We start from the raw sequence: 25,839 nt of genomic DNA, 5'->3' as shown, positions 1-25,839 counted from the left end.
ACTAGCAAGCGCCTGTTGATCTAAGATCATTACAAATATAAGTTATTTATTAATAACTAATAAATGATAGATATTCGTACTATTCAGTGACACACTGCAAATAGGTTGCTTAGTTAACTTGCGGCCAGACACATTTTTCGTACAAAATCTAGGAAATCATGAACTGAAAAGGAAGGAACATGAAAAGCATAAAATATACTTTCATTTGACTTAATAGACAAAATATAATATGATGAGGGTATATAAATAACATTTAAACCAACCAACGCCATAGTTGCAGTGTGAAAGCAGGCAATCTTTCCGTTTTCAATTCTGTTGGGTGTATTTATTCAACTAGTGTACGACATTTTTAAATTAACCAATGAGGGAAGTATGTTACAAGTTAAGTGGTTTTAACATGCATTATTTATTGTAGAGGGGAGGTATCAGTGTTGGTATAAATAAGAGGGTATTTGATGACTTGAGCACAGTTGTTTGTTAGGCAGCGTAGCCACCGTCACGCTGCCAGTCGCGTTAGTGATTTTGTGCAATAATGATTTGTGTTGTAATCAATGTTTATCATAAATTGTTTAGTGTGGGCATGGAGAACATGTCGAAGAGGGAATGTGATTCTTGATGCATTCTAAAGGGATCCCTTAAACCTACTCTCAACGTCACAAGTCCTGGGACCTGCTCGAGATGTTTCCTCTACCACAAAATAATGGTACATTCACTGTCGCTGCTACCCGTCATGTCACAAGTAGATTAAATAAATTTAATAAAAAAAATTGATCATTTAATACAATCCGGCCGCAATTTAACTAGGCAACCCTATTTGTAATGTACCAATGTAAATATTTTCTATCATTTATTTCTTACCCCAAATAAATAACAGATGAGAGTATATGCACCTGCACTTTCCATCCCACGCTTCATTTGTCGCAATACCCTGTACCCATGTGTCGCGTAGACAAAGACTCCGTTAGGCGTTTCTCTTAAAATCGAGCAGTTATGCTCTTTATTAATATTTCATATCAGTCAATATTAAAAAGTAAACTTTTAAATTTCGAACGCGCCAACAAATGTATTGAAAAAAAATATATATAGAAACGTTGCAGCATTTTAGTCAACCATGGTACCCTATATACTCGTACAGTCGTATCATATCACAGGGACACTTACCTCAAGGGTCTGTGGAGAGAAGTAAAATGATTATAAATAAAATAAACACGTCAATCAACATACACTTTATATCTTAATAATAATACAATTAGTCGGGAGTCCCCGTTACCGAACGACGGGTGTCGTTTCCGCTCCTATACTGTAAGAACAATTTTCAGGGAATGTACTCTCCACATTGCCTTTGTCCGATACTCGAAATTACGTCTAATATTATTTACCAAAAAAGATTGTTATTATTTAATATAAGTATATATAATATAATTCTAAGTTACGGTGCTAAAGTACGTTCGGCGAATGTTAGTAACTAAATGAGCTGTCAAGAGAGGCCGCGACGACATCTCCTAATCGACGACACCTAACTTACAACTAAACATAATTTACAATTTAATGAAAGTCGAACGTGGAGCAAGATTTCAAAAAACCGGAGAGCTCGCTTATGCTTACAAGTAATCTTGGTATTTTGGTGTCCCAATAGGAACGTACCATTGGGACAACGAAATAAAAATATCTAAAACAAAAAAAAAAATTGATTCTGCACTCGTGAAGTCGCGTGGAGTGGACCCGAATACATAAATATACGTTTGGTCGTAGTAAACCTGAAGTGTTTTTTTTTCTTTATTTTAAGAGATTTTTCGCTGAGCGAATATGCAAAGTTGAAGTTGAACTGTAAATTATATATAGATGCTTCACACGCATCAATTATAACTTCGGTGCCCTAACCACCCGTTGATTGGGCAGTCTAAAATGCTGCATGGTTGGATTTGATTTTTATAAATTTTACAATTTTTTGTTACAAAACAATATTTTCTATTTTAATAACTTAACAAGAACGTGCTTTTTTAACCAATAGCAAACACATTTTTTATTCCAAATCAGATTTTTTTATGGATTTAAACTACTTAGTCCAAGTTTACGGCATCAATGCCTTCTTTGGAGATCCCAGATCTCCAGAGTAATATTACCATATTCGTCATTATTGTAAAAATTGGTACCATAACTGTTTTTACGACCAAACGTATACCACCAAAGCATATAATTACTGTCGCTGTCGCAACAGTTTTAGTAGGTATTATTAATAAATCTCTATAGTCCATACAAATCTAATATTCATATTCCCTCAAAACATTTTTATATTTTTAGTACATTTTGCATTTATTTCTTACATCTAAAAGTGAAATTTGCAATAAGTAATGCAATTTCGTGCAAATATTTAACGTGGCAAAGATTTATTTATTTTTATCATAAGAATTAATTAATGATTAATTTTCAAAATTGCCTTTTACATTTTTATTATTATTATTAATTTTGACGGAGTGAAAATACTAATTGACCAAAAGATTTGTGTTTTAAGACTAACAGACATTTTGCTGTATTGTCGTTTGTAACATTAAATTTGTATGAGCCAGAATGATAACTAGTTTTACGCCAGCCTAAGATACACGACAAAATATCTCGTGAAGACAAAATGACATATATTGTCGACCAATAGCAGCCAATCGAGAAATAGCATTTGCTAGAACGATATTTTCAGTTAGGCCGCTATTGGTCGACTGTCTTTTTCTCTGCACGAGATAATTCGTTGCGTGCATCGTAGGCGTATAGAATTGCAAAAAACGTTCTCCACATTCGATAGCTGAGACTATACAAGCTGTACCCAATTGTGTACACTCATAGTGTAATAAGCTAAGTCACTCGATACAGTGGATTTACCTCGAATCCTCGGCAGCGGTCGAAGTATCTCTGTCACTTTCGTTATGCTTTCATTGTTTCGCTTTGTCTCACTCTACAGCTCCGTCGGATCTCTTTTGTTAACATCGTTTTAGGCAGTGTGGCATTCTATAGTTAAAACCTGGACAAACTAGCACGTCAATGGTAAATATCGGGACACAGAATTATACAATAATCCAATATGCACAAACGATGGAGACACGTGAAATAACACAAGTGCGACAAAAAAAAAATAAACAAGAATATACCACACGGCCGTGAAATATATATATCGTTGGGAAGCGTAACACATATCGAAAATAATCTCTACAACTTTGACAATATCATCGTAACTTACCCACAACAAATAAAATTATGATATGTTAAATATCTGCAAAAGTATTATAAAAAACATAAAAAAAAAACTAGTTCGGGACTCTATTTCACAGTGCTGCGTTTATTTATTGTGGGCGTTTAGTTCGCCGAAACCGTTTTCTTATACGATATTAGAACTCAGTGGAATTAACTGTGGCCGTTATAGTGACGTCATCGCTTGCACGCTTCCCCGCGTCCGCTATCTCGCTTTAGAGTAAAATATAGTAATAGTGACGTCATTGCTTGCACGCGTCCTCCCCTTCGGTATTTCGCTTTAGAGTAACGTAGTTTTAGTGACGTCATCGCTTACACGCTTCCAGCTTCCGCTATCTCGCTTTAGAGTAACATATAGTTATAGTGACGTCATTGCTTGCACGCGTCCCCCCCCCTTCGGTAGTGACGTCATCGTTTGCAACAGCACAATTAATTCCACCGGGTTGCATTTATAATCTACAATGGAGAGGTATCTTCTCGGTTCCGTATCGGGCGGTCCGGCTGGCTCTGCAAGCACACAAACAAACGGACATGGCAAAATCACAGATAAAATAGAACGAAGTTGTTTTTTTTTTTAGCGTCGAGCGGCACCCCGGCACTGGCAGCCTACACACATCTGCAACACTACACACACGCACCAACAAAAAACTAACATTTTCATATACTTGTTCAACAAAATATAGTATTACAACAATATTATATCGATATTTTATAACATACATTTTTAAATTTAAAATCAATTTCAATATCACGCAATAATTCAATAACTTTATAATTATAACAGTTATTATAATCGTGCAAACTGAAAGAGAATTTTATAAATTATATCATGCATACCATAAAACCATAATTGTAATACAAATGATGAAAGCATGTCACTACAGTGTAAATAGATCAACCTCATTTCAACTGCAAGTCAACTGAAAATTGCAATTTATAAGAATATTTGCCGTATCTCTCCTAATACAGTCGGGTAAAACTGTATTAGGAGTGGGTACACAATAGACCAATGGGGAGGGGATCGAACCACCATCCCTCTGTGATAAGTCCGACCTTACCGTTGAGCTATTGAGGCTCTAAACAAAACTATTGAAACTTTCCATCGCAAACCTCATGCAGTAACAAACAAGCACTCATCGACATATTTGTTACAGTCAACTGCATGTCAACTGCAATTGCAGTTGACTTGAAGTATAGATCATTAAAAACTATACAAAACCATAAATAAATTATTATTTGCTAAAAATAAACATTATTATATACATAGGCATCAAATAATCTAAGAATGTGCATCATGAAATATATTTTAGAAATACAATAGACGTAAATCTGAAACCATCTTTTATCAAGACATAATAAAAATAAATACATATATCAATTAGAAAAGGGTTAAATATTTTTTTTTTAACAAAAAATTGTATTAGTATGTATGTTTAGCGCAACTTATTTTCGAAGCCGTGTAGTGTAAAGTTAGTGAGTAAATAAAAGCATTCTCAAATTATTTAAATAAATTAAATTAGTAGCAAGTCTCATGCAGCATAGTTGCATTATCACTATTATTAAATACAAGTTGAAATACTTTCTCCTGAGCTTTGAAGTTTTGTGACTATTTTATATTCACTGTTAACATGCAAATGCAAAAAGAAAAAAGCTAAATTTTGTTATATTATCACATTGACCTCTTATAATAAAAGGACCGAGGAGGAGGAAGGCTAATTTTGCTTTGACAGTTTTAGAATTATTGGTAAAGAAAATTATACCTAAAGGCCTTTCAATATAGTCCAATATTCAATAATATCCCAAATTCAGAGCAAATTCAACCTTAAGGATTGACTTTAAGGTTGAATTTGCAAATGCGACTACTTAAATTGAGTTCCAAGAAGTGTGCATCTATTTTTTTATGGGAGATCAATGTATTATCATAATATTTTAGCATCTTTCTACATAACTATTATATTTACATTACATAAATTGTAATTTAGTTGCATTTTTTGCTCAATACAATATTTATTCAATTTTCACGTCAAACTCAGGAAGAGTTGATTCAACTGCTCTTACCTTGTGAACATGAGGTTTCGCTGTATATCAACTGCAGTGTGAGTCAACTGACCAACTGCAGACATTTAAAATTGTCTATTGACACTATTGACGTGTTGTGAAGATCAGCGATAAGATATCTACTTTTTAAGTTGAGGCAGTTGAGCTTGCGGGCAGTACTACATACTGGTAGATAACCTAGCTGTTGATGCACTGTAAGGTCCTAAAATATAATACTTGCAATTGACGTCATCAGGCGAAGCAGCTGGAGTATACTGGCGGGTAGTATGACTTGTACTACGTCAGTAGCCTGCTGTTAATCGTAGGCCTAAGATATGCACCACGACAATTTTTTTTAATTAATTACACAACTATTAATTAATATTAGGACATAATACATTTTCTCTATACGCGATATTATCTCGTATACAGAAAATACATAGTCAACCAATAGCAGAACTGGAAATATGTTCTCTGGTACCATCGCAACGGAAGAGAGAGCGACATTATCGGCGGGGGGTTGTTGGTCGACAATATGTCATTTTAACCATGAAATATGTCGTGGCGCGCATCTTATACTTTGAGCCATACTCGATGAGCACTGTTTACCAACAATCAAATTAAACAATGACTAGCGATTTAGTCATTTCACACCTATAGTATGCGCATTATCATCTGAGTCGTCCGGTCATAAAAGTCAAAAAAGATAGGAATGTGCAGCGCGCCTACCTGCGCACCCTAATTATCGATAAACGGCTACCTGCGCACGTGCTAATGATGAGTCAATAATGATTTGGACGATTCTGATTGGTCGGTTTCTAATGTAATTGCATTGCGTATTTTTTTTGCTATAAATGTGTTTACTGCAATTAAATAAATACATTCATGTGTTACTCGTTGCGCACTATGGATACTAATATATAATAAATTTGGCAGAAGACGAAGATTCTGATGATGAAGACTCAGATGAAGATTAATTTTATTTAGTTAATAATTATATAATATGAAATATGTATTATATTAAATCAAATATTGTTAATTTTTTTAATTTTGTGAACAAGATACGATAATAAACTTTACTTATCGATAATATGTCTTTCATTGTTACACCCTTCACTAGACGGCTCCATAAGACCCATAAGTGCAAGCGAGATAGATATAGAGAAATGATTTATGGCCCTAAGACTCAGTTGTTAATGCTATTAGTATAATAATAATTTACAATTAAATTGTTCTTAAATTAATGAAAATACATTTGATTAATAAGCTTAGATAAATTGGATAGATATATTATGTTGTTAATATATTTGCAATAACATTTTATAAAAAAAAAGCAATAAATAATTTAAAATAAATAAGTAATGAAATGACACGTGTTTTTTACCTTCATTTCTAATTTGTTTGTTGGTAAACAGTACACATCGAGTATGGCTTTAGTGCAGGCCTACTGCTGTGAACCGTTCAGTAACATATTGCTTATATTAATTTATCTTCAAACCTCGCATATACTGGTGCGGGCGACCAACGGCACATCGGCCGGTATCACTGCGGCATTGCTGTGGGATGCTGTGAACAAACATCGACCGCACATCGCTTACGTTTATTGATGTTGATGCGGCGCGTGCTCGGGCGCGGGCGGCACGCCGGGGTACGGGTAGGGGTAGCCGGGGTACATCGGCGGGTAGTACTGCCCGTACTGCGGCACCACCCCGCCGCTGGCGGTGGACGACGGCGGCGTGGGGTTGGGCGGCGTCGCTTGCGGCGTCGGCTGCTGCGGCACGTTGGTCGGCTGCTGCGATTGTTGTTGCTGTTCAAATTATATTGGGTTAAAGGTTGTATAGGCATGACGTCATTGACAGGTCCTTTCATGATTTCCTACATGACAACAAAGCAATAACTTAGTGAGGATTAATTGATCATGAAGCACGGTACACGACACGATCCAAACTAGATCCAGTTTAAATCGTGCTGCGATGCAAGAACCAGCTCATGACTAAGGGCCCCGTATGGGTTTTAAACTAGTCGGGCATACTTAGACCTAATATCAGGTGAGTTTTAGACGTGTTTCATATTCATATCAATTAATATGAATAACACTCACGATAGTTTAAATTCAAAAATTCTAAAACTCAGTCAGGACATGCCAGCAACACGTCGCATAATGGATAAAACTCATTATATCGATTCGTGTATCATAGAAGTGGTAAAGGACGAGCTTTCAGCTATTGTGAAGAGGTTCCTCACTCTGGGAGCCCTAACCACCACTTGCTTGGACGCTCAAATGTCACGCATCAGGAGAGTTATTTTTTTTTATAACTTTATAATAGTGATATGTATTATATTTTGTACTATCGGTCGTCCGCGTGGAACTTAGTTTTTCACAAATCCCTCGGGAACCATGGATTTTTCCGGGATAAAAAGTAGCCTATGTGTTAATCCATGCTATAATATATCTCAATACCAAATTTCAGCTAATTCGGTTAAGTAGTCGAGGCGTGAAAGATCAACAAACATTCATAACATTAAAATCATCAGTCTTCGCATATCTCGGGAAACCATGGGTTTTTTCGGGACAAAAAGTAGCCTATGTGTCCATGTAAAAAAAAACAAATAAAAAGTAGTCTATGTGTATCCAGAGTATAATCCATTTCCATTCCAAATTTTAGCCAAATCCTTTCAGTAGTAGCGGCGTTTTAAAAGTAACAAACATCCAAACAAACAAACTTTTCAGCTTTGTAATTTTAGTATAGATAGGAGTAGGATTTTATTAAAAAAAAAAAGAGATGAAAAAAAATCATGACATACCTTAACCTTGATCTGCGCCTCGATCGCCTCGGCCTCCTTCACCTTGCCCATGCCGCGGTAGTACTCGGCCCACTGCGCGCTGTAGTCGGCGGCGGGCGCGGGGGACGCGGACTGCGCGGGCGCGGGGGGAGCGCCGCCGTTGCCACCGCTGTTGGGGCCACCACCACCTCCTCCTGCAGAGACAATCGCTGTTAAACCGGGTGATTGCTTGCACCTTAACGTGCTCACCCAGTTATTATATAGCACCTCAGACCAATATTGTATAGGACCTGCCTCACTAGACGTTACTTTTCTGTCAAAGTATATGATCAACGATCTAATGCGATTATAAAAACTGTCTCTATAGAATCGATATTAAATAGTTGTAATCGTGTTCGTCGGTTAAAGAGCTCCGTAAAAATACCTTTTTGTGTAATTAAATTGTGTAAAAAACACATTGGACAAACACTTCTAGTTTAGTAAAAGATATATACCAAATCTAAGCTCGTTTTCCTCAGAAAATTACAGATAATTTTGTTCGTGACTATGAGTGCGATACAGGTCCTTCTGTAAATGGTTTGAGTATAGCACGCAATCTTATAGAAAAGCCTAAGAAAAACGATCCACTGCTGCGAGTAGTCCGGCTGGCCCGTCGCCGGGTTTATGTGCACTCGTTGCTGTATATAATCTCGTAAGCTAAAGCTATAGCTGTACCTTGTTGTAGCTGCTGCTTGGTCTGCTGCTCCACGGCCTCGGCCTCGCGCATGAGCCCCAGCGAGCGGTAGTAGTCGATCCACTGCTGCGAGTAGTCGGGCTGGCCCGTCGCCGGGTTTATGTGCACTCGTTGCTGTATATAATCTCGTAAGCTAAAGCTATAGCTGTACCTTGTTGTAGCTGCTGCTTGGTCTGCTGCTCCACGGCCTCGGCCTCGCGCATGAGCCCCAGCGAGCGGTAGTAGTCGATCCACTGCTGCGAGTAGTCGGGCTGGCCCGTCGCCGGGTTTATGTGCACTCGTTGCTGTATATAATCTCGTAAGCTAAAGCTATAGCTGTACCTTGTTGTAGCTGCTGCTTGGTCTGCTGCTCCACGGCCTCGGCCTCGCGCATGAGCCCCAGCGAGCGGTAGTAGTCGATCCACTGCTGCGAGTAGTCCGGCTGGCCCGTCGCCGGGTTTATGTGCACTCGTTGCTGTATATAATCTCGTAAGCTAAAGCTATAGCTGTACCTTGTTGTAGCTGCTGCTTGGTCTGCTGCTCCACGGCCTCGGCCTCGCGCATGAGCCCCAGCGAGCGGTAGTAGTCGATCCACTGCTGCGAGTAGTCCGGCTGGCCCGTCGCCGGGTTTATGTGCACTCGTTGCTGTATATAATCTCGTAAGCTAAAGCTATAGCTGTACCTTGTTGTAGCTGCTGCTTGGTCTGCTGCTCCACGGCCTCGGCCTCGCGCATGAGCCCCAGCGAGCGGTAGTAGTCGATCCACTGCTGCGAGTAGTCCGGCTGGCCCGTCGCCGGGTTTATGTGCACTCGTTGCTGTATATAATCTCGTAAGCTAAAGCTATAGCTGTACCTTGTTGTAGCTGCTGCTTGGTCTGCTGCTCCACGGCCTCGGCCTCGCGCATGAGCCCCAGCGAGCGGTAGTAGTCGATCCACTGCTGCGAGTAGTCCGGCTGGCCCGTCGCCGGGTTTATGTGCACTCGTTGCTGTATATAATCTCGTAAGCTAAAGCTATAGCTGTACCTTGTTGTAGCTGCTGCTTGGTCTGCTGCTCCACGGCCTCGGCCTCGCGCATGAGCCCCAGCGAGCGGTAGTAGTCGATCCACTGCTGCGAGTAGTCCGGCTGGCCCGTCGCCGGGTTTATGTGCACTCGTTGCTGTATATAATCTCGTAAGCTAAAGCTATAGCTGTACCTTGTTGTAGCTGCTGCTTGGTCTGCTGCTCCACGGCCTCGGCCTCGCGCATGAGCCCCAGCGAGCGGTAGTAGTCGATCCACTGCTGCGAGTAGTCCGGCTGACCCGTCGCCGGGTTTGTGTGCACTCGTTGCTGTACATAATCTCGTCAATTGAAGCTATAGCTGTACCTTGTTGTAGCTGCTGCTTGGTCTGCTGCTCCACGGCCTCGGCCTCGCGCATGAGCCCCAGCGAGCGGTAGTAGTCGATCCACTGCTGCGAGTAGTCCGGCTGGCCCGTCGCCGGATTTATCTGCACTTGTTGCTGCACAAAACAATTATATGCTTATGACGATTACTGTGTACTGATCATCGGATTCATCAACATCAACTACCGAGATGATGAAGCAGAACGTAGTAGTATCAATACAACCTGAAACTACTTTTAGTTTTTTTTTTATATTTATTTATTAAAATGTACTTTGAATATGATGTACAGTTAAAATGGAGCCTTTTGCATATGGGTTTATAACAATAGGGATGATGACAGTTTTTTAAATTGTATATAAATTAAGAATATGCTAATAGCAAAGCAAATTTGTAAAAGTAACAGGGTATCTGCGATAATTACTTTCGGAGCTACAGGGATTTAAAGGGTCAGATTTGCGGCGCTGCCGCGGATCCCTGAAAAACGCTTCATACAAAATGGCACGATTTAGTGACGTCGTTGGCTCGCTGATCGTTAGGTTTGTATGGGCGTTCAAACAAAATTACTAATATCTTTGTTATTTGTGCGTTTATCTTTATAGTTCATTTATTGAAAAATGTCACATTTAATGTAAGGAAGCTAAAATTGTATGAATTTTCATCTAATTACGATAAAAAAAAATTAATAGATTTTGAAATTTTATAATCTTATTTAATTTTGCAATTATCCAGACAATCTTTGCTTTTTATATATAAATTAGTTAACATTGACCTTATTTACCCGAATGTATCATAAAAATCAATATATTCAAACCTAGTCATCATCCCCATTGTTATACATTCAACAGTGCAACACAAGTGAGTTACACATACCTGAGGCTGGGGTGGTTGTGGATGGTGCCAATGCGGGTTGTAGCCCCAGGCGGGGGGACCGGGCGTGGGCGCGGCGCCGTAGTAGTCGCCGCTGCCGCCGTTACCACCGTTGTTGCCGTTGCCACCGTTACCGTTACCGTTGTCAGGGACGAAGTTCACCGGCTACACAATATAGTGGATCGAGTCAAAACATGCAACTAAAAATGTGATAATTTCTATACATAAATTACAATCATTTGAACAACTCGGAGAGAACCATCACATCATCTTCATCATGCACTCGGCATACTAAGCTGTAAGGACTTGACACACTTTTTGAAAAAGAATTTGAAAAAACACTTTTAGTCTTTCACTTTGTGAGACAGGTTGTGACTACCAGACTGTAATTGCTTTGGGAAATAGCATGTATATACAGGGTGCTCGGGAGAATTTCTCTGATTATCCCTGTAACACCTTTATCTATCCTTGTATTTTAAAATACGTAAAATTGGCTATGTCGTAATTATAAGGATGCATATAAGGGACACATTTTAAGATCTATTTACAAAATAAATATTATTTACCCTGAAAATTGTTTAATTTTAGAACTACATTTTTATTATGAGAAATACTCCCGAGCAGCTTGTATATTTCTAGAGGTTAGAGAGATTTACCCAGAAAATATTAATTTTAGAACACATGTTCCTTAAACATTTTAATTAATGTTAGATAAAGAATAAACATAATAAAAAATAACCCCAGAGTTATGGGAAACACTCCCCAGCACCCTGTATACAAACCGTTAATAGCTTAATTATCAAAGTAGTATATTACCATGCCGACTTTCTCCATGATGATCCGCTTGCAGTGCTCCACAGCGTCCGGGTGTCCGCGGATGTAGAAGGTGCGGTTGTTGCGGTCGTTGTTCTGCGCGCGCCGGTCCAGCTCGCAGTGCGCGCCCGACTGCGCGTTTATCTGCTTTATCACTTCGCCTCCTGCAGGTGATCACCCTATTACTAAAAATCTTTTTTTTTTTTTTTATTCTTTACTATTGTGCAATCAGCTGCAACAGCTTTAAGCAAATTGCTTGTGTGTACTTCATGGGTTACTAAAAATCTGAAGAAAAAGTATTTTTTTTTTAGCATTTGAGATTTTTTTTAGAAATGAAAGAACGGTTAGTATAAAGTTACTCCAAGTTTGTGGTGTTGCATCCTTGTCCCATGCCTGTCATATTGGAAAAAGGGATACAAATGGCAAAATGTAACTTTTCAATGGACCACTTTTAAAACTCTGAGAATTTGTCTGCAGATGTCTTGACATCTGAACCTTCTGGCCATTGATTTGCACAGATCTGTGCAGAGGGAACACCTCAGCACATTCTGTGCAATTTGCCCAGCTCTAATACATATACGCAACCTTCACCTAGGGTATAGTAAACCTAGAGGTAAAACACATCCCAGCCAAGAAACTGCTGCAGTACCTGGCGGCAACCAGTATTAGAGCGGAAATCTAGTCAGTGGCGATCACAATAGAAAGGAAGCCGTCAACGTGATATAGTGACCTCTTTAAGAACCTGTCCTGAACCTGTATATTTACCTCGGCCAATGATGAGCCCACACTTGACATTGGTGACGGTGAAGGTGACGCGCACCTCCTGGCCTTGCTCAGGCCACTGCTGGAAGTCCCTGTCTCCGCCGCCGCCCGAGCCGTTCCGCTGGTTCGATCCGCGGCCTCGTCCTGATCGGATCGCCAGCTGTGGGAGAAACATCTTAAAAAGCTTTTGGTTAACCAGGGCCCACTTTGGTATATCAAAGCCAAAGTTCACTTATTTCAATTCTCTGCTGGACATGGTCCTCTTGCATGGCCTTCCAAACATGACAGATTCGCCACCGCCAGCATCCAGCTTCAACCTACTTGATGATTCCCTTCCCTAGTAGGGGTCGCCATTCCAACAATTGGGAGCAGAAACTTCCATTGACTCTTCCAGAGTAGGCATTATTGACATTGACTCTGAGACATTATAATCTGAGACATCATTCAACAAATTTCCCACAGGCGTTAGATAGTGCTGAACCACTGTACCTGTGCCTGTATTATACAGTGCTTACAAAAAACAAAAATATAGTATGAGTGTGGAAGTATGTGTGCGTGGTTTTGCAATCAATCAAATCAATACTCACATTGACGCTGGAGATCAAATCTTCGATCATCTGCCTAGCTTGTTCAACTTGATGAGGCTTCCCTTGTAGGTAACACCTGTATAAAAAATGCATTTTACGAATTTTCGAAAGAGTTCATATTATGTAATTATTAAGTTTCGCTTTGATCATAAAGTTTAGTCAAATTTCGAGAACTTATTAGGTAAGCTTTAGGAAAGATTTAAAAATCCCATTTTGATAGTTAAAATCACATGAAAAATGTTTTTCAAAAGATATACTAAATCTAGTTGTTCTACACTTACGAGTAATCTTTATCGTCAATTTATGAACAAGTTAACTAATATTTATATTAGAAACACTTATTTTTAAATTTGTTTTGTTGATAAAACATTCCATGTTGAGTATGTATTTAGTATATGTAACATAATTTCTACAAAGAGGAATTTAATTTGTTTATCAAGCATTGTTACCTTTTATCTCCAGGTCCGTCGTCCCTCTCCTGGTGGAATTGCACTCTGCAGCCCGTCTCCGCCTGAATCTTCTTGATCATGTCACCACCTCTACCAATCACTATGCCCACTGCTACTTTTGGAACTAGTACCTGGTTTATAAGAATATGACAACTAAGACATTATAAACACCTACGAGAAATATGGTAGAAGTACATTTAAAATTTTTTTAGGGTAGGGTTGTCATCATCATCATCATGATTATCAGCTGATTAACATATACAGCTGGACATAGGCCTCTTGGACGGACCTTCAAGCATAACAGCCGCCAGCATCCAGCAGTTTCCTGCAATCTGTTTGATGTCCTCGGTCCACCTAGTGGGTGGTTGCCATTCCAACAACTTGGGACCCCAAGATCCATTGGCATTTCAAACTATGTGGCCTGCCCACTGCCTCTTCAGCTTCACGACTCGCTGAGCTTTGTCGGTGACTTTGGTTTGTCTGCGGATCTCCTCATTTTTCTGGGCCATTTAAGCACTTGACTAAGTGAGTGACCATTGTGCCAATATGGGCCCATAATGAGCAAGCATGGCTCAGAGTCACACAGCGGGCGATGGAACGAGCGAGTGTCTCTGCGTGATTGAATCAGAAATCAGGAGATCCGCAGTAGAACCAAAGTCACCGACATAGCTCAACGAGTTGCGAAGCGGAAGTGGCAATGGGCGGGGCACATAGCTCGAAGAGCCGATGGACGTTGGGGTCCCAAAGTGCTGTAATGGCGATCCCGCACTAGTAAGCGCAGTGTTGGCCGACCCCCCCCCCAGGTGAACTGACATCAAGAGAGTCGCAGGGATTCGCTGGATGCAGGAGTCTCAGCATCGTGATGTTTGGAAGTCCCTACAAAAGGCCTATGTCCTGCAGTGGACGTCCATCGGCTGATATGATGATGATGATGATGATGATGATGAATGAGCAAGACAAAGAAGAGCCTCACCTCAGTAGAATTAGTGGCGAGTCCGTTGCCCTGGTCCTGCTGGTAGCCGTCGTCGTACTGTCTCTGGCCGCCACCTCCTCCCCCCTGCTGCATCTCCTTGTCGGCCAGCAGTTCATACACCAACTGCTTTGCGTGCTCCACTTTGGACGCCTCGCCCGATATACGTAGGGGCTTCTCCTAATAATTATAATATTATTCTTTATTGAGCAAATAACATTTACAATTTATTATGTAAATTGTATAAACTTATAATATAACAGTATTTAAGACGCATAAGTCTTTTTAAATTTTAATTGGACTAACATTAAAAAAAAGAAACACCACAGATATGGCCCATTTTAGACCAGGTCTATGTATCTTAATAGCTAAAGATAATAAAAGCAAAATTGAACATTGAAATAAACCCAAAAAATATTTAAAGAAACATAATTGAAAAAAAATAAATTAATTTAAAATCCCTTACTTAAAGAGCTATATCTTCTCTATTAGCCCAAAACTAGACCTATACTTCTTCCTTTCTTGATGAGGTGAGATGAAGGTAGAAAATACATGTCATTTCATAACTTATTTATTTTAAATTATATATGGTTTGTTTATAAAATGAAATATTATAAATATATTAACCATATCCAATTGTTCTAAGCTTTATTAATCAAGTTTATTTTTATTAATTTATGCACAAGTTAATTATAATTATTATTAGGTATGAAATGACTAGTGATTTATACCCTCATTTTTAATTTGTTTGTTGGTAAAAATAATAATAATAATAATAGCTGTAGTATAGACGTCATACAATTTTGGAATACCAACATTCACTCCTTATCCCACAGAAACTTCATTATGGTTAGGACAAATAAATAATTATACCCATATAAAATTTAATCTAATAAGAGTCACAGGTGTATTAACTCACATATTCAGTGTTGGGGCCGTCTTGAATCACCACCATTTTAGCTCCAGATTGCTCTTGCAGTTGTTTGATGGTTTTACCATTCTTGCCAATGATCAGACCCACTTTGGGTCCCGGTAACATTATCTCTTCCTGTTAACAAATACATTTAATTTTAATTTTAAATACATATTTTTATTACACATTCATTAAAAGAGCTGTGATAGCCCAGTGGATATGACCTGTGCCTCCGATTCCGGAGGGTGTGGGTTCGAATCCGGTCCGAGACATGCACCTCCAACTTTTCAGTTGTGTGCATTTTAAGAAATTAAATATCACGTGTCTCAATCGGTGAAGGAAAACATTGTGAGGAAACCTGCATACCAGAGAATTATCTTAATTCTCTGCGTGTGCGAAGTCTGCCAATCCGCATTGGGCCAGCGTGGTAGACTATTGGCCTAACCCCTCTCATTCTGAGAGGAGACTAGAGCTTAGCAGTGAGCCAAATATGGGTTGATGACGAATTACACATTCCAGGCAACCAAATTAATTAAGCCTTAATAGCTGAGAGTTTAAAACTTGCAATTGCAAACCTTTTTGTTAAATATCAAACTTGCATTGTAAGAACAAATCCACATTATGCATGTTTGTATATTTTATGGAACATGCATGTAAAAGTTTTTTATTCTGAAAAAATCTATGGTTCCCGCGGGATTTCTAAAAAAACGGTTTTTACACATACAAAATCCCAGGCCTCTATGATATATGAATCACATTTTCTTACATAATATTTTGAAATCATAATGTTGTCAAGTATCAGTTTATGTATACATATATCATGTATATTAATAATTTTAAAAAAAAATCTTATTCTACAGCAAAATGTTATAATGGGGATGATGACTAGGTTTGAATATATTGATTTTTATCATACATTCGGGTAAATAAGGTCAATATTAACTAATTTATGCATAAAAACCAAAGATTGTCTGGATATTTGCAAAATAAATAAGATTATAAAATTTCAAAATCTATAGTCTTTTATCGTAATTAGATGAAAATTCATACAGTTTTAGCTTCCTTACATTAAATGTGACATTTTTTAATATGTGGAGAATAAACACAAACGCACAAATACCAAAGATATTAGTAATTTTGTTTGAACACACATACAAATCTAACGATCATTACATAATCTACGACGTCATTAGTTCGTGTCATTTTGTATGGGGCGTTTTTCAGTGATCCGCGGCAGCGCCGCATATCTGACTCTTTAAATCCCTGTAGCTCCGAAAGTAATGATCGCAGATACCCTGTTACTTTTACAAAATTGCTTTACTATTAGCATACTCCTAATTTATATACAATTAAAAAAACTATCATCATCCCAATTCACGTATAGTACATAATCTAGTTTACAAATTAATAAATAAGAATTCCAATTGTAAACACAAATAGCGATAGTCCAGCCTATTATATTTTAAAGGTCACTCAGCAGTGTTGATTTCTGTTTCCCGAACTTTTTGGGTCCCCCTTGCCATGTTTTTCCGTGTTGGGTAGACCCCCTACTTATTTGATAATGATTTTCTGTATCCTACAACTTACACAATTTTATAAACATATATAATATATTTTTTACTTCATAGTTACGTAAAATCTTTGAGGGTTACCCTCTTTACCTTTGCACCATACTCACCATCATATTACCACCACCGCCGCCGCCGCCGCCTCTGTTCATGGGCGGCATGCCACCGCCACCACCGCCTCCGTTGCCGCCGCCCGCGGGGTTGTCCATATGCTGCGGCGCGTTCTCGCGCCCGCGGTGGTTGACTATCTGATTTACCAAGTCCCTGATACATAGGGAAATTATCCTTATTTTATTGTCATGTACAGATAGTATATAGTATTATAGTAGGGGAGCCGAAGAAGGGATTTTTGCAGTTACTGAAGCGCGTCAGATCAACATAAGGGAATATACCATGCTCCAGAATTCTAAACTGCCAAACTTTCTTATTTAAAAAGCTTTAAAAATCTAGGATTTTTAAATGTTCAATTTAGGTATAAGTTGATAAAAAAGGAATGATGGCTCTAGGAAGCTATTGTATATTTACAATGATGTCTTGATAAGTGTGCCAGCTATTGTATATTTACAATGATGGCTTTATATGTGTGCAAGTGTGTGGTGAGTGTAAACCATATCCTATAGGGAGGGATGCCTAGCCTAGGAGTGTCAAGGCTTGTTATGGTCTATAATGAGGAATAGAAGTTTGTTTGAAATTTAAAATTTTCTTTGATAAAACACTATCGGACCCGGTCAAGCTTCGCTTTGACTAATGTGCGCTTCTTCCCTACCCTACCTCTGTATCGATTTTTAGCTTCATACATTGAAAACTGAGCAAAGTCCCATATAAAATTTCACCCCCTCTTTTAAGGGTGTGGGGGTGGATTTTCAAAAAAAAAAAAAGATTTTTTTTTTAGTTACAAATAGTCTACATACCAATTTTTAGCTTTCTACCTTCAACACTGCAAAATGCCATACAAACTTCCACCCTCCATTTTAGGGAAGTGGGAAATTACAAAGAAACAAAAAGTAGCCTATGTCACTCTCCACCCTTTCAACTATCTCCACTTAAAAAAACAAGTAAATTCATCGCTCCGTTTTACTGTGAAAGACGGACAAACAAACAGACACACACACTTTCACATTTATAATATTAATATAGATGACAATCCTCATAATAATAAAATATTTGGAATCTCAGATTGAATTTACCAACAGTACAGTTATACTACGTACTTAGCCCTAGTGATGGCTTCCCGTGATCCGGTGAGCGTGCACAGGCGATCGGGCTGACCGCCGGAGTCCGGCGCCATCTGTATCTTGCACCCCGACTCCGCTTGCAGGCGAGTGATCTGCTCGCCTCCGCGACCGATTACTGTGACAAAAAGAAAGTAGTCATCATTATCGTATCAGGAGTGGACTCCTGGACAGTAGTTCTGTGTCTTCAATACAACCATTCTACATCATGGTAAATTCATCAGTTCACCTGAAGGGAAATAAAATTTCACTACTTACTTTATAGTATGGTGTTGCCATTCTAGCACCTTTGGACCATATGACCAACATATGTGTCTGTGTTAAGAGATTCTTTAAAAAAATTAAAATAGTATGTAATAGATGTAAAATATGTGATTTCTTATTGTGACGGCCGCGTGGCGCAGTGGGTAGTGACCCTGCTTTCTCCATCCACGGTCGTAGGTTCGATTCCCACAACTGGAAAATATTTGTGTGATGAGCATGGGTGTTTTCCAGTGTCTGTGTGTATTTATACATTATATAAGTATTTATATGTAGTATATAAATGTATATGAATATTATAATATCAACTATCTTAGTACCCATAACACAAGCTATTCTGTATGCTTACTTTGGGGCTAGATAGTGATGTGTAATGTTTAAGTATATTTATTATTAATTTATCTATTACAGGAATAAAGGGCTTATTATTTATTTATTTATATCTACTTACTCAATCCAACCATCTTGTCGGGAACTCTGATATACTCGTTGATGGACTGATCAGGCATGTTCATATTGGGTGGCCCGCCTAACCCGCCCAGAGGAGGTGTGGGTGCTGAGGACGAGTTGGCGATACGCGCCGCAGCCGCAGCCGCTGCCGCCTGCGCCGCTGCTGCCGCTGATGTTGCACTGTTGTACAGAACGCTAGTAAGCATTTAACAATAGGGTATATGTCATCATTTCATCATCATCAGCCATCATGTATCCACTGCTGGACATAGGCCTCTTTTAAGTAGCGTCAGCCAACCTCACCTGCTCGTGGTGTCCCCTGCTGATTGACGAACGAGGCTCTGGCATCCGAATAATGGCGGGATAACCATTTACCTATCAGTCTACAATTCTTGAATAAATGGCACAGGCCAGTGTCGGGCAGCAGCGACACCGGTGCGATCAAGTCTGGCTCTGCGATTGCCAACCCGCATGCCCAGCGTGGCGATTAGGGCATAAAAACCTAATGAGTGGCACACCGAAAAGGGTATATGACTTATATCAAATTCAATATAAACAATATTAATTTTGTATAGTACTTGATCAGTATATATTCATATAAATTTAAAAAAACTTTATTTAAAAATTTTGTAATATATAAATTTTTCCAATTTTCCATCAAACTGGTTAATAACTAATAATTTTCACAAACACTAAACCGTTTGTTTAAGGTTTAGTGTTTATGTGACTTCACAAAACAATAAAATACAGACCATCATGGCAGACAGCCCAGATTTGTGCTCATTTGTCAAAAATATACTTAAAATTCACATCCCAATAAAATCTGATAATATTTCTTTTTTCAATCTAGTAGAACAATATTGAACAATTTAAGACCATTTAAAAAAGTGTCAACTAGCCTATTAAGTGTCAAATCTCAATTAAGTAGGTCTACTTTATATGCACTTTTGAAAGGTCAGCATTCTTAACATACAACCAAATGACGTATCTCATGAGAAATAGACAACCAACAGCAGCACAACTGGGAATATAGCTATCTCTTTTATTGTGTTGGGACAAACAATGAGAACATGTCTATTTCAATTACCATTTTTGTCATAAGGAAATATTAAATTTCACAATGATCAGGTCTTTAAATTGTTACCAATAATTGTTACTTTGATTTTGTTTATTTTAAAGAATATAAAAAAATCAGGTCTCGTACGGTAAAAATGTGGTGGGTAGTTCAAGATGGATACCTCATTGGTGGTTGTTGTTGCGGCGGTTGTTGTGGTTGTTGGGGAGGATACGACGACTCGATTGGCGCTAATTTTTTTGCACTCGGTTCAGGTCCTTCTTCCAATGGTCTCTTACTACCGCCACCTTCAATCCTGGCGGCAACCTAGGGATGATGAAAATACTAACATACAAAACTTTCTTAAAGACAGGGCGGTAATACGTATGTCGCGTACGCAAATACAAAAAGTAGGTTATTAGAATGTAAAACAAGGATTCTTTGTTGGGAATACTCAAACAAATGTAACAGCTCACACAAGGTATGAAAAATATCGTAATATCAAAAATTAACGAAGGTAAATTAAGAAAAAAACTAGTAAATATGAAGCTATTATGTCAAAGTACAACGCTAATGCAGATTATTGTTCCGCTCACCAATCTAGCACGTTGTAAAGCAGCCGCAAATCCCGCCGGTTGGCTATTATTTTGAAGCGTAGCCATAGAAGAATAATCACTCATGTTTAAATTAAAGCAACCATTCAATCGCGCAATGGGGCAGCCATTAAAAATGAATCAAAAGATCCAAAAAATATTACGACTGTTGTCTCGCAAACTTGGAGGAAGACGCGGACGACCATAACCAAAAGAAGGTTTTCATAGATTTTTCGCAATATCAAAAAATAGCGTGCGTCAAAACGGAACAAAATAAGGCACCAATCAAGTTTAGTTATTCATCGCGACATTAACAAAATACTGCATAGTTATTGGTCAAATTTGCAATGGCGTCCCTCCAAAAATATTCCCTTCTTATTTGTTTGATTTAAATTTTCTCTATATAGAGAAATGTATATGATTTTTCTGTTTAATAGTGTGATATTCCCAAAAAGCTTTAAAAACTATTTTTTGCAAATAAACTGTTTCTGAAAATGTGTCTGTAAAATACCTTTCTCTTTATTGTCTTTGGTTGAAAGCGTTTTGATATTGCAAGCGCTTGTAACCACAAACGGCTAAAAAGATACTTGTAACATTCTTTTTTACAGATAATATCGACAAAATAGAAGAAATAATCCATTACATTTTATTTATTAAAATAAACTTAACTTTTTAAAAATGAAGCCCTAAAGAATAAAAATAAAATTAATTGAAATTTTTTGAAATTATAGTATTTTTGCTTATTCCTAATTGCAGCTTTAGAGTTGTTTACAACAGTGTAATTAACTAAAAAGTAACGCATTATTAAGTTTTGATACATTTTAAAATAGACTAACGAAATAGAATTAAATATTACTGCTTTTCGATTAATTTTTAAATATTGAATTTGTTAAAAATATCTGTCTGTAAACTTGCATCGTGTGAAACAAAACGCAACCTTTTTTTCATGTTGTGGTTGTGGGTGCGTGCATTTGTGTTGTCCGGTGTTTGAAGACGCTTGGAATTCGCTTTCAATTTCTTCATAGGAAAAATGTCGGGTGATACCGATAAAGCAAAAATCAGTGATAATCAGGTATAGTTGTGAAAAATGTATTTATATTAATTTTCTTTACCTTGGTGCGCATCTAATAAGGACTATTTGAGCTGTGAAGTGCTGTTATTTTCGTGTTATATCACTAATGTTTGCCTGCGTCTCAACATGGCTGACAGAACGTTTGCTTCCCGCTAAACGCGGGAACTACGCCACGAAGGGTTGTGATACAAGTCAATATATCTCAATAAAAACTGTGAATGCGATCTTAATCAGTTAACGAAACTGATTCTAATGGGGTATTTATCATTATTTCGGATATTTCGCACCCCCGCCCCTTTGCATTTGCTTGCAGGGCCTTTGTTAAATGTGCAAGATATAATATGACATTGATAGGAAATCCGCATGACCTTGATATTTTGTTTCTTGCGAAATTTCTATTCATTTATATCGCAAAATGATGTTATTCCACTGAGCCGTTGCTTCGCGCGTACTTATTTACGCGGCGAACGCGACGGGCGATGTAAATAAAACCGGAGAGCCCAGTCTAAGGGGCCTTTATTGGTGACCTCCTTAGTTTTTCTATTCGATTTTTTTCGCGTCTCGAGCGTTTTATCTCATATGCAAATGTTTTGTATGATCGAATGTCTGTGCGATTATAACTTATTCGCGATGTATATGTCGATTCTATTTGGGCATGCAAAATCATATTTTTGGTAATATGCATGGTTATGTACATACACTTCTATGTATACGACATAGACAATACGGTAGTGTTGTATTGGCGTATTGAACTATGTTTCCTATGTTTTGTACTTAAGGTTGAGAATCAATTGGCGCCAGTATAGTTGACGCCGCTGTTAGGCAAAGGTGTACATTTTGAATTGATTGCTAACCAGATAAAATTGTTCATTACTCTATATTTAGTGTGTATCATGATTTTTAAACAAACCATTAGTTTTTACTTTTTATTATTAAATGTGTCTGACTTGTACACTGACACTATTTGATACACAAAGAAATGGAATATTAAACCAGTTACATAGAAATTGTCTATATAATTATCAACAATTAAAAAAAATTGTCATCATGAAAATAACAAGCTTACATGACAAAACCGCCTAAATACTTGGGCAAATTCAAATGGAATTTGCTCAAGTGTGCACTAAAGTATTAACTAAGTAAGCAATAAAACATTTCTATATTATTTGTATTCTAATAAATAACATTCATCACAAATAAACAATACAAATTGTATTTATTGTAACTGTTAAAACAAGAATATTCCGTTAATTTGTATACAATAATATTGGCATTGCCTGTTCTTACAATTTTCATACATATAATGGGTGTTTCAAAGAAAGTTGATTCATGATTTTGATTTGATCCTATAAAAAAAAGGAAATAATTAAAATATCAGTTATTTCACATAGGTAGTAATTCAATACCATAGTTCTACTATTAATATCATGGTAAACAATGTTAAATGATACAAAAGTAATTTTTATTTTACATTTGACATTTCCGCCATGTTGAATTTACCATGACGTCATTTGGTGACGTAGCACACAAAGACAATCAAATAATGTGTAAATTCAGATACACAAACAAGCTTTTAACAAATTTTTCAATATCATGCATCTAAAAGTTTTCATCATTTAGTAGAGAATGAGTCTGATATTAACAATACTACTATTTGTTATTAACAGATTAATTAAAAAAAAAAACAAATTTAATCCATAAATAAATTCATTCGGACATGTCAAGTTCTTTTATAATCTACATTTTGTGTTCACACAAGCTCAATTCTGTGAATGTGTGTGTTGAAGTAAAAATAATTTACATGAACTCTTTTGTACAAGACAATTCATTTTTAAACAAGCATAGATAATTTTCATTTTTCTAAAATTGATAATATTGTCCAGGATGAAGACAAGAAATCTGGTGCAGGAGACGGACATACAACAGAAGATGAATCTTCACAGGATTCAAAGGGTGAGTCGCTGTCTCAAGAAACCGAGGTCCAAGGTAACGCCGACGATGTAGAACCCAAGGAAACACCAGGTCAGGAGAGTTTGTGTTCTGTTGCTCACATTGTCTCTAACCTGGGGCTTCACGTCATAAGATCATTTTTGTTTGTCCATGTCTCATGGTACTAACATACCCATAACAATTGTTATTAATCGATGTTCAGAGTCAAGCTTCTTTAGGTGTCTACAGATGCAAACGTCATTGGATAGAGATGATTTTTAAATAAGGTATTACAGTCATGTCAGCCACTGACAATCAATTAAGCTCACATGCCTGCAGCGCTAAAGGCTTGACATCCGATAAAACTTATCGTGTGTTAGTCGCGATCGGCATGATGTCATGCACATCGCGACCGAATGGGCTTATCTGATGGTGAGTGGCTAGCATAATATTGGGAAAAGCTGTCACTAAAAAGATAAAATCGTTGAGTTATAGTTGGGTAAAACTTTTAACAAGCTAACTTTACATATTGTCAAAGGGCCGGATTAAGGAGGTCTAACGGCGGACGAACTCGCGGGCGTCCGCTAGTTGTAAAAAAGTAAGGTAAGTTTTCATAAGTACCAATGTAATAACGCCGAGTACGACTGTCTCTGTGGCAAGATTTTTAACATGCATACTTTACATATTTCGTAAAGTCCGACCGAAACTGGTTTTCTGGCCGAAACCGAATATTCGGCCGAAACCGAAACTGAATATTCGGCCGAAACCGAAACTCACGTGGTGAAGTATAAAATTGCATGAAATACTGAAGTTTGGTGCATTTTACCTATTATTTTGCATTAATTAGAACATGAAATGGAAACAGTATATTAGGTTTGTTATAATCATTTATTTAACATAATATAAAGAAATATTAATACTATTTGTATTATTTTTTCAAATGAAGTTCTCATAGCAAAATAATTATGAGTTATCAATAATCCACCACCAGGTGGACTGACGACATCAAGCGAGTCGCAGGGATTCGCTGTATGCAGATGGCTCAGTATCGTGATGTTTGGAAGTCCCTACAAAAGGCCTATGTCCTGCAGTGGACGTCCATCGGCTGATATGATGATGATGATGATGATCAATAATCAAATCACTATTTGTTACTGTTTCACTAAATATTAAGTATTAGTATTTTGAAATATTATTAATTAATACTTTATTTTGTATTTGTACTTGGAAGAATAAAAAAAATAAATTCCATCAAAACAAAACAACCGAAGAATGTTTGCGTCGGGCGCTAACGCACTGGCTAAGTTTTGTTGCTACGTCCGCCAAAACGTTACCGCGACATACAAAGTTAGGTGAGCGACTATTACTTCAGTACCGAAATCAGTTTCATTATCGGCAAAAATTTCGGCCAATTTTGGCCGAAACCGAAACTACCGTCGAAACTCGGCCGAAACCAAAGCCGAACCTTCGGTCGGACACTTATATTTTGTCTAAGTGTGGTAAGTTTTTGTATGTACCTCCGTGTATAAAGGTCGCCATGGTCAATTATTTTCACGTTTCTGAAAAGCAAACGGCAGTACCCACGCAGCATACTATTCAAGTCATGTACGCAGTGACAACATATGATCAAATTATAGTCGTGGGTGCTACAGAAACGTGAGAGAAATTGACCGTTTGTGGCTAGCATTATGTATTAATGCCTGGTACGACCTATTATGACGTGGTGAGACTAAGGGAACAATACCCTACTTTATTAACAACGGACTAACTGTCTACCTAAAACCAAACTCCATTCTACGATTTTTAAAATTTATGAGAAAATTTTCAAAGCCAGTGACGATTTATTGTGTACTTATACGTATATGGACTCTCCCATCATCGCAAGTTTTGTATAGTACACGAGGCGTAGAGCTGCGTCAAATAAAAAAAATCCCAGCAGATGTTTTTTTTTTTGAGAGCACATTTTTTACCTACTCATACATTTAATTTATTCATAAATTGAATCATTTTGGCTATTAACAATAATCAATTAATATCAGAATAATTTTCATATGTCGATTTGTATGTGAGCGTGTTTGTATCACAAGGAACATAATATAATAACTAATATACTAACTAATTTATAATAATAATCATTATTTTTATATGTCGCATCCCACATCCTTCTCT

General features: G+C 37.7%; 2 protein-coding genes across 7 annotated transcripts in view; one reads left to right on the top strand and one right to left on the bottom strand.

Moving 5' to 3' along the window:
- Positions 1-1,211: 1,211 nt before the first annotated feature.
- Positions 1,212-20,964, bottom strand: LOC112056839 (far upstream element-binding protein 1). Of its 3 annotated transcripts, XM_052886113.1 has the most exons (16): positions 20,673-20,922; positions 20,261-20,403; positions 19,024-19,202; positions 18,291-18,429; positions 17,190-17,343; positions 15,518-15,646; positions 14,602-14,778; positions 13,629-13,759; positions 13,180-13,255; positions 12,596-12,752; positions 11,834-11,994; positions 11,021-11,182; positions 10,128-10,265; positions 8,080-8,286; positions 6,873-7,081; positions 1,212-3,744 (listed from the first exon to the last, which is right to left on the bottom strand). In XM_052886113.1, exons 1-15 carry the CDS (start codon positions 20,754-20,756, stop codon positions 6,875-6,877), a joined length of 2,244 nt encoding a protein of 747 aa, XP_052742073.1. In that variant the 5' UTR covers positions 20,757-20,922; the 3' UTR covers positions 1,212-3,744; positions 6,873-6,874. The 3 variants fall into 3 exon arrangements, with proteins under 3 accessions (XP_052742073.1, XP_052742064.1, XP_052742068.1); XM_052886104.1 differs by lacking the exons at positions 1,212-3,744; positions 6,873-7,081; positions 8,080-8,286 and having other exon boundaries at positions 9,936-10,265; positions 12,596-12,749; positions 20,673-20,964; XM_052886108.1 differs by lacking the exons at positions 1,212-3,744; positions 6,873-7,081; positions 8,080-8,286 and having other exon boundaries at positions 9,936-10,265; positions 14,602-14,772; positions 20,673-20,961.
- A 625-nt stretch (positions 20,965-21,589) lies between these two features.
- Positions 21,590-25,839, top strand: part of LOC112056840 (protein DEK) — a 32,630-nt gene continuing 28,380 nt past the window's right edge. For 2 of the 4 annotated variants that reach the window (XR_008251557.1, XM_052886122.1), the window contains exons 1-2: positions 21,590-21,741; positions 23,625-23,763. Coding sequence is in view for 3 of the 4 variants with exons in the window: in XM_052886122.1 (XP_052742082.1) it covers positions 21,700-21,741; positions 23,625-23,763 (181 nt within the window). In the remaining variant the exon portion in view is untranslated. The remainder of the gene's footprint in view (positions 21,742-23,624; positions 23,764-25,839) is intronic. The other 2 variants (XM_052886131.1, XM_052886137.1) reach the window with 2 other exon arrangements.

Source organism: Bicyclus anynana, chromosome 2 (assembly GCF_947172395.1).
Source record: "Bicyclus anynana chromosome 2, ilBicAnyn1.1, whole genome shotgun sequence".
In the NCBI taxonomy this organism is placed as follows: Eukaryota; Metazoa; Arthropoda; class Insecta; order Lepidoptera; family Nymphalidae; genus Bicyclus; species Bicyclus anynana.
The sequence above is the reverse complement of the archived record's forward strand: the minus strand, read 5'-3'. Positions and strand labels throughout refer to the sequence as shown.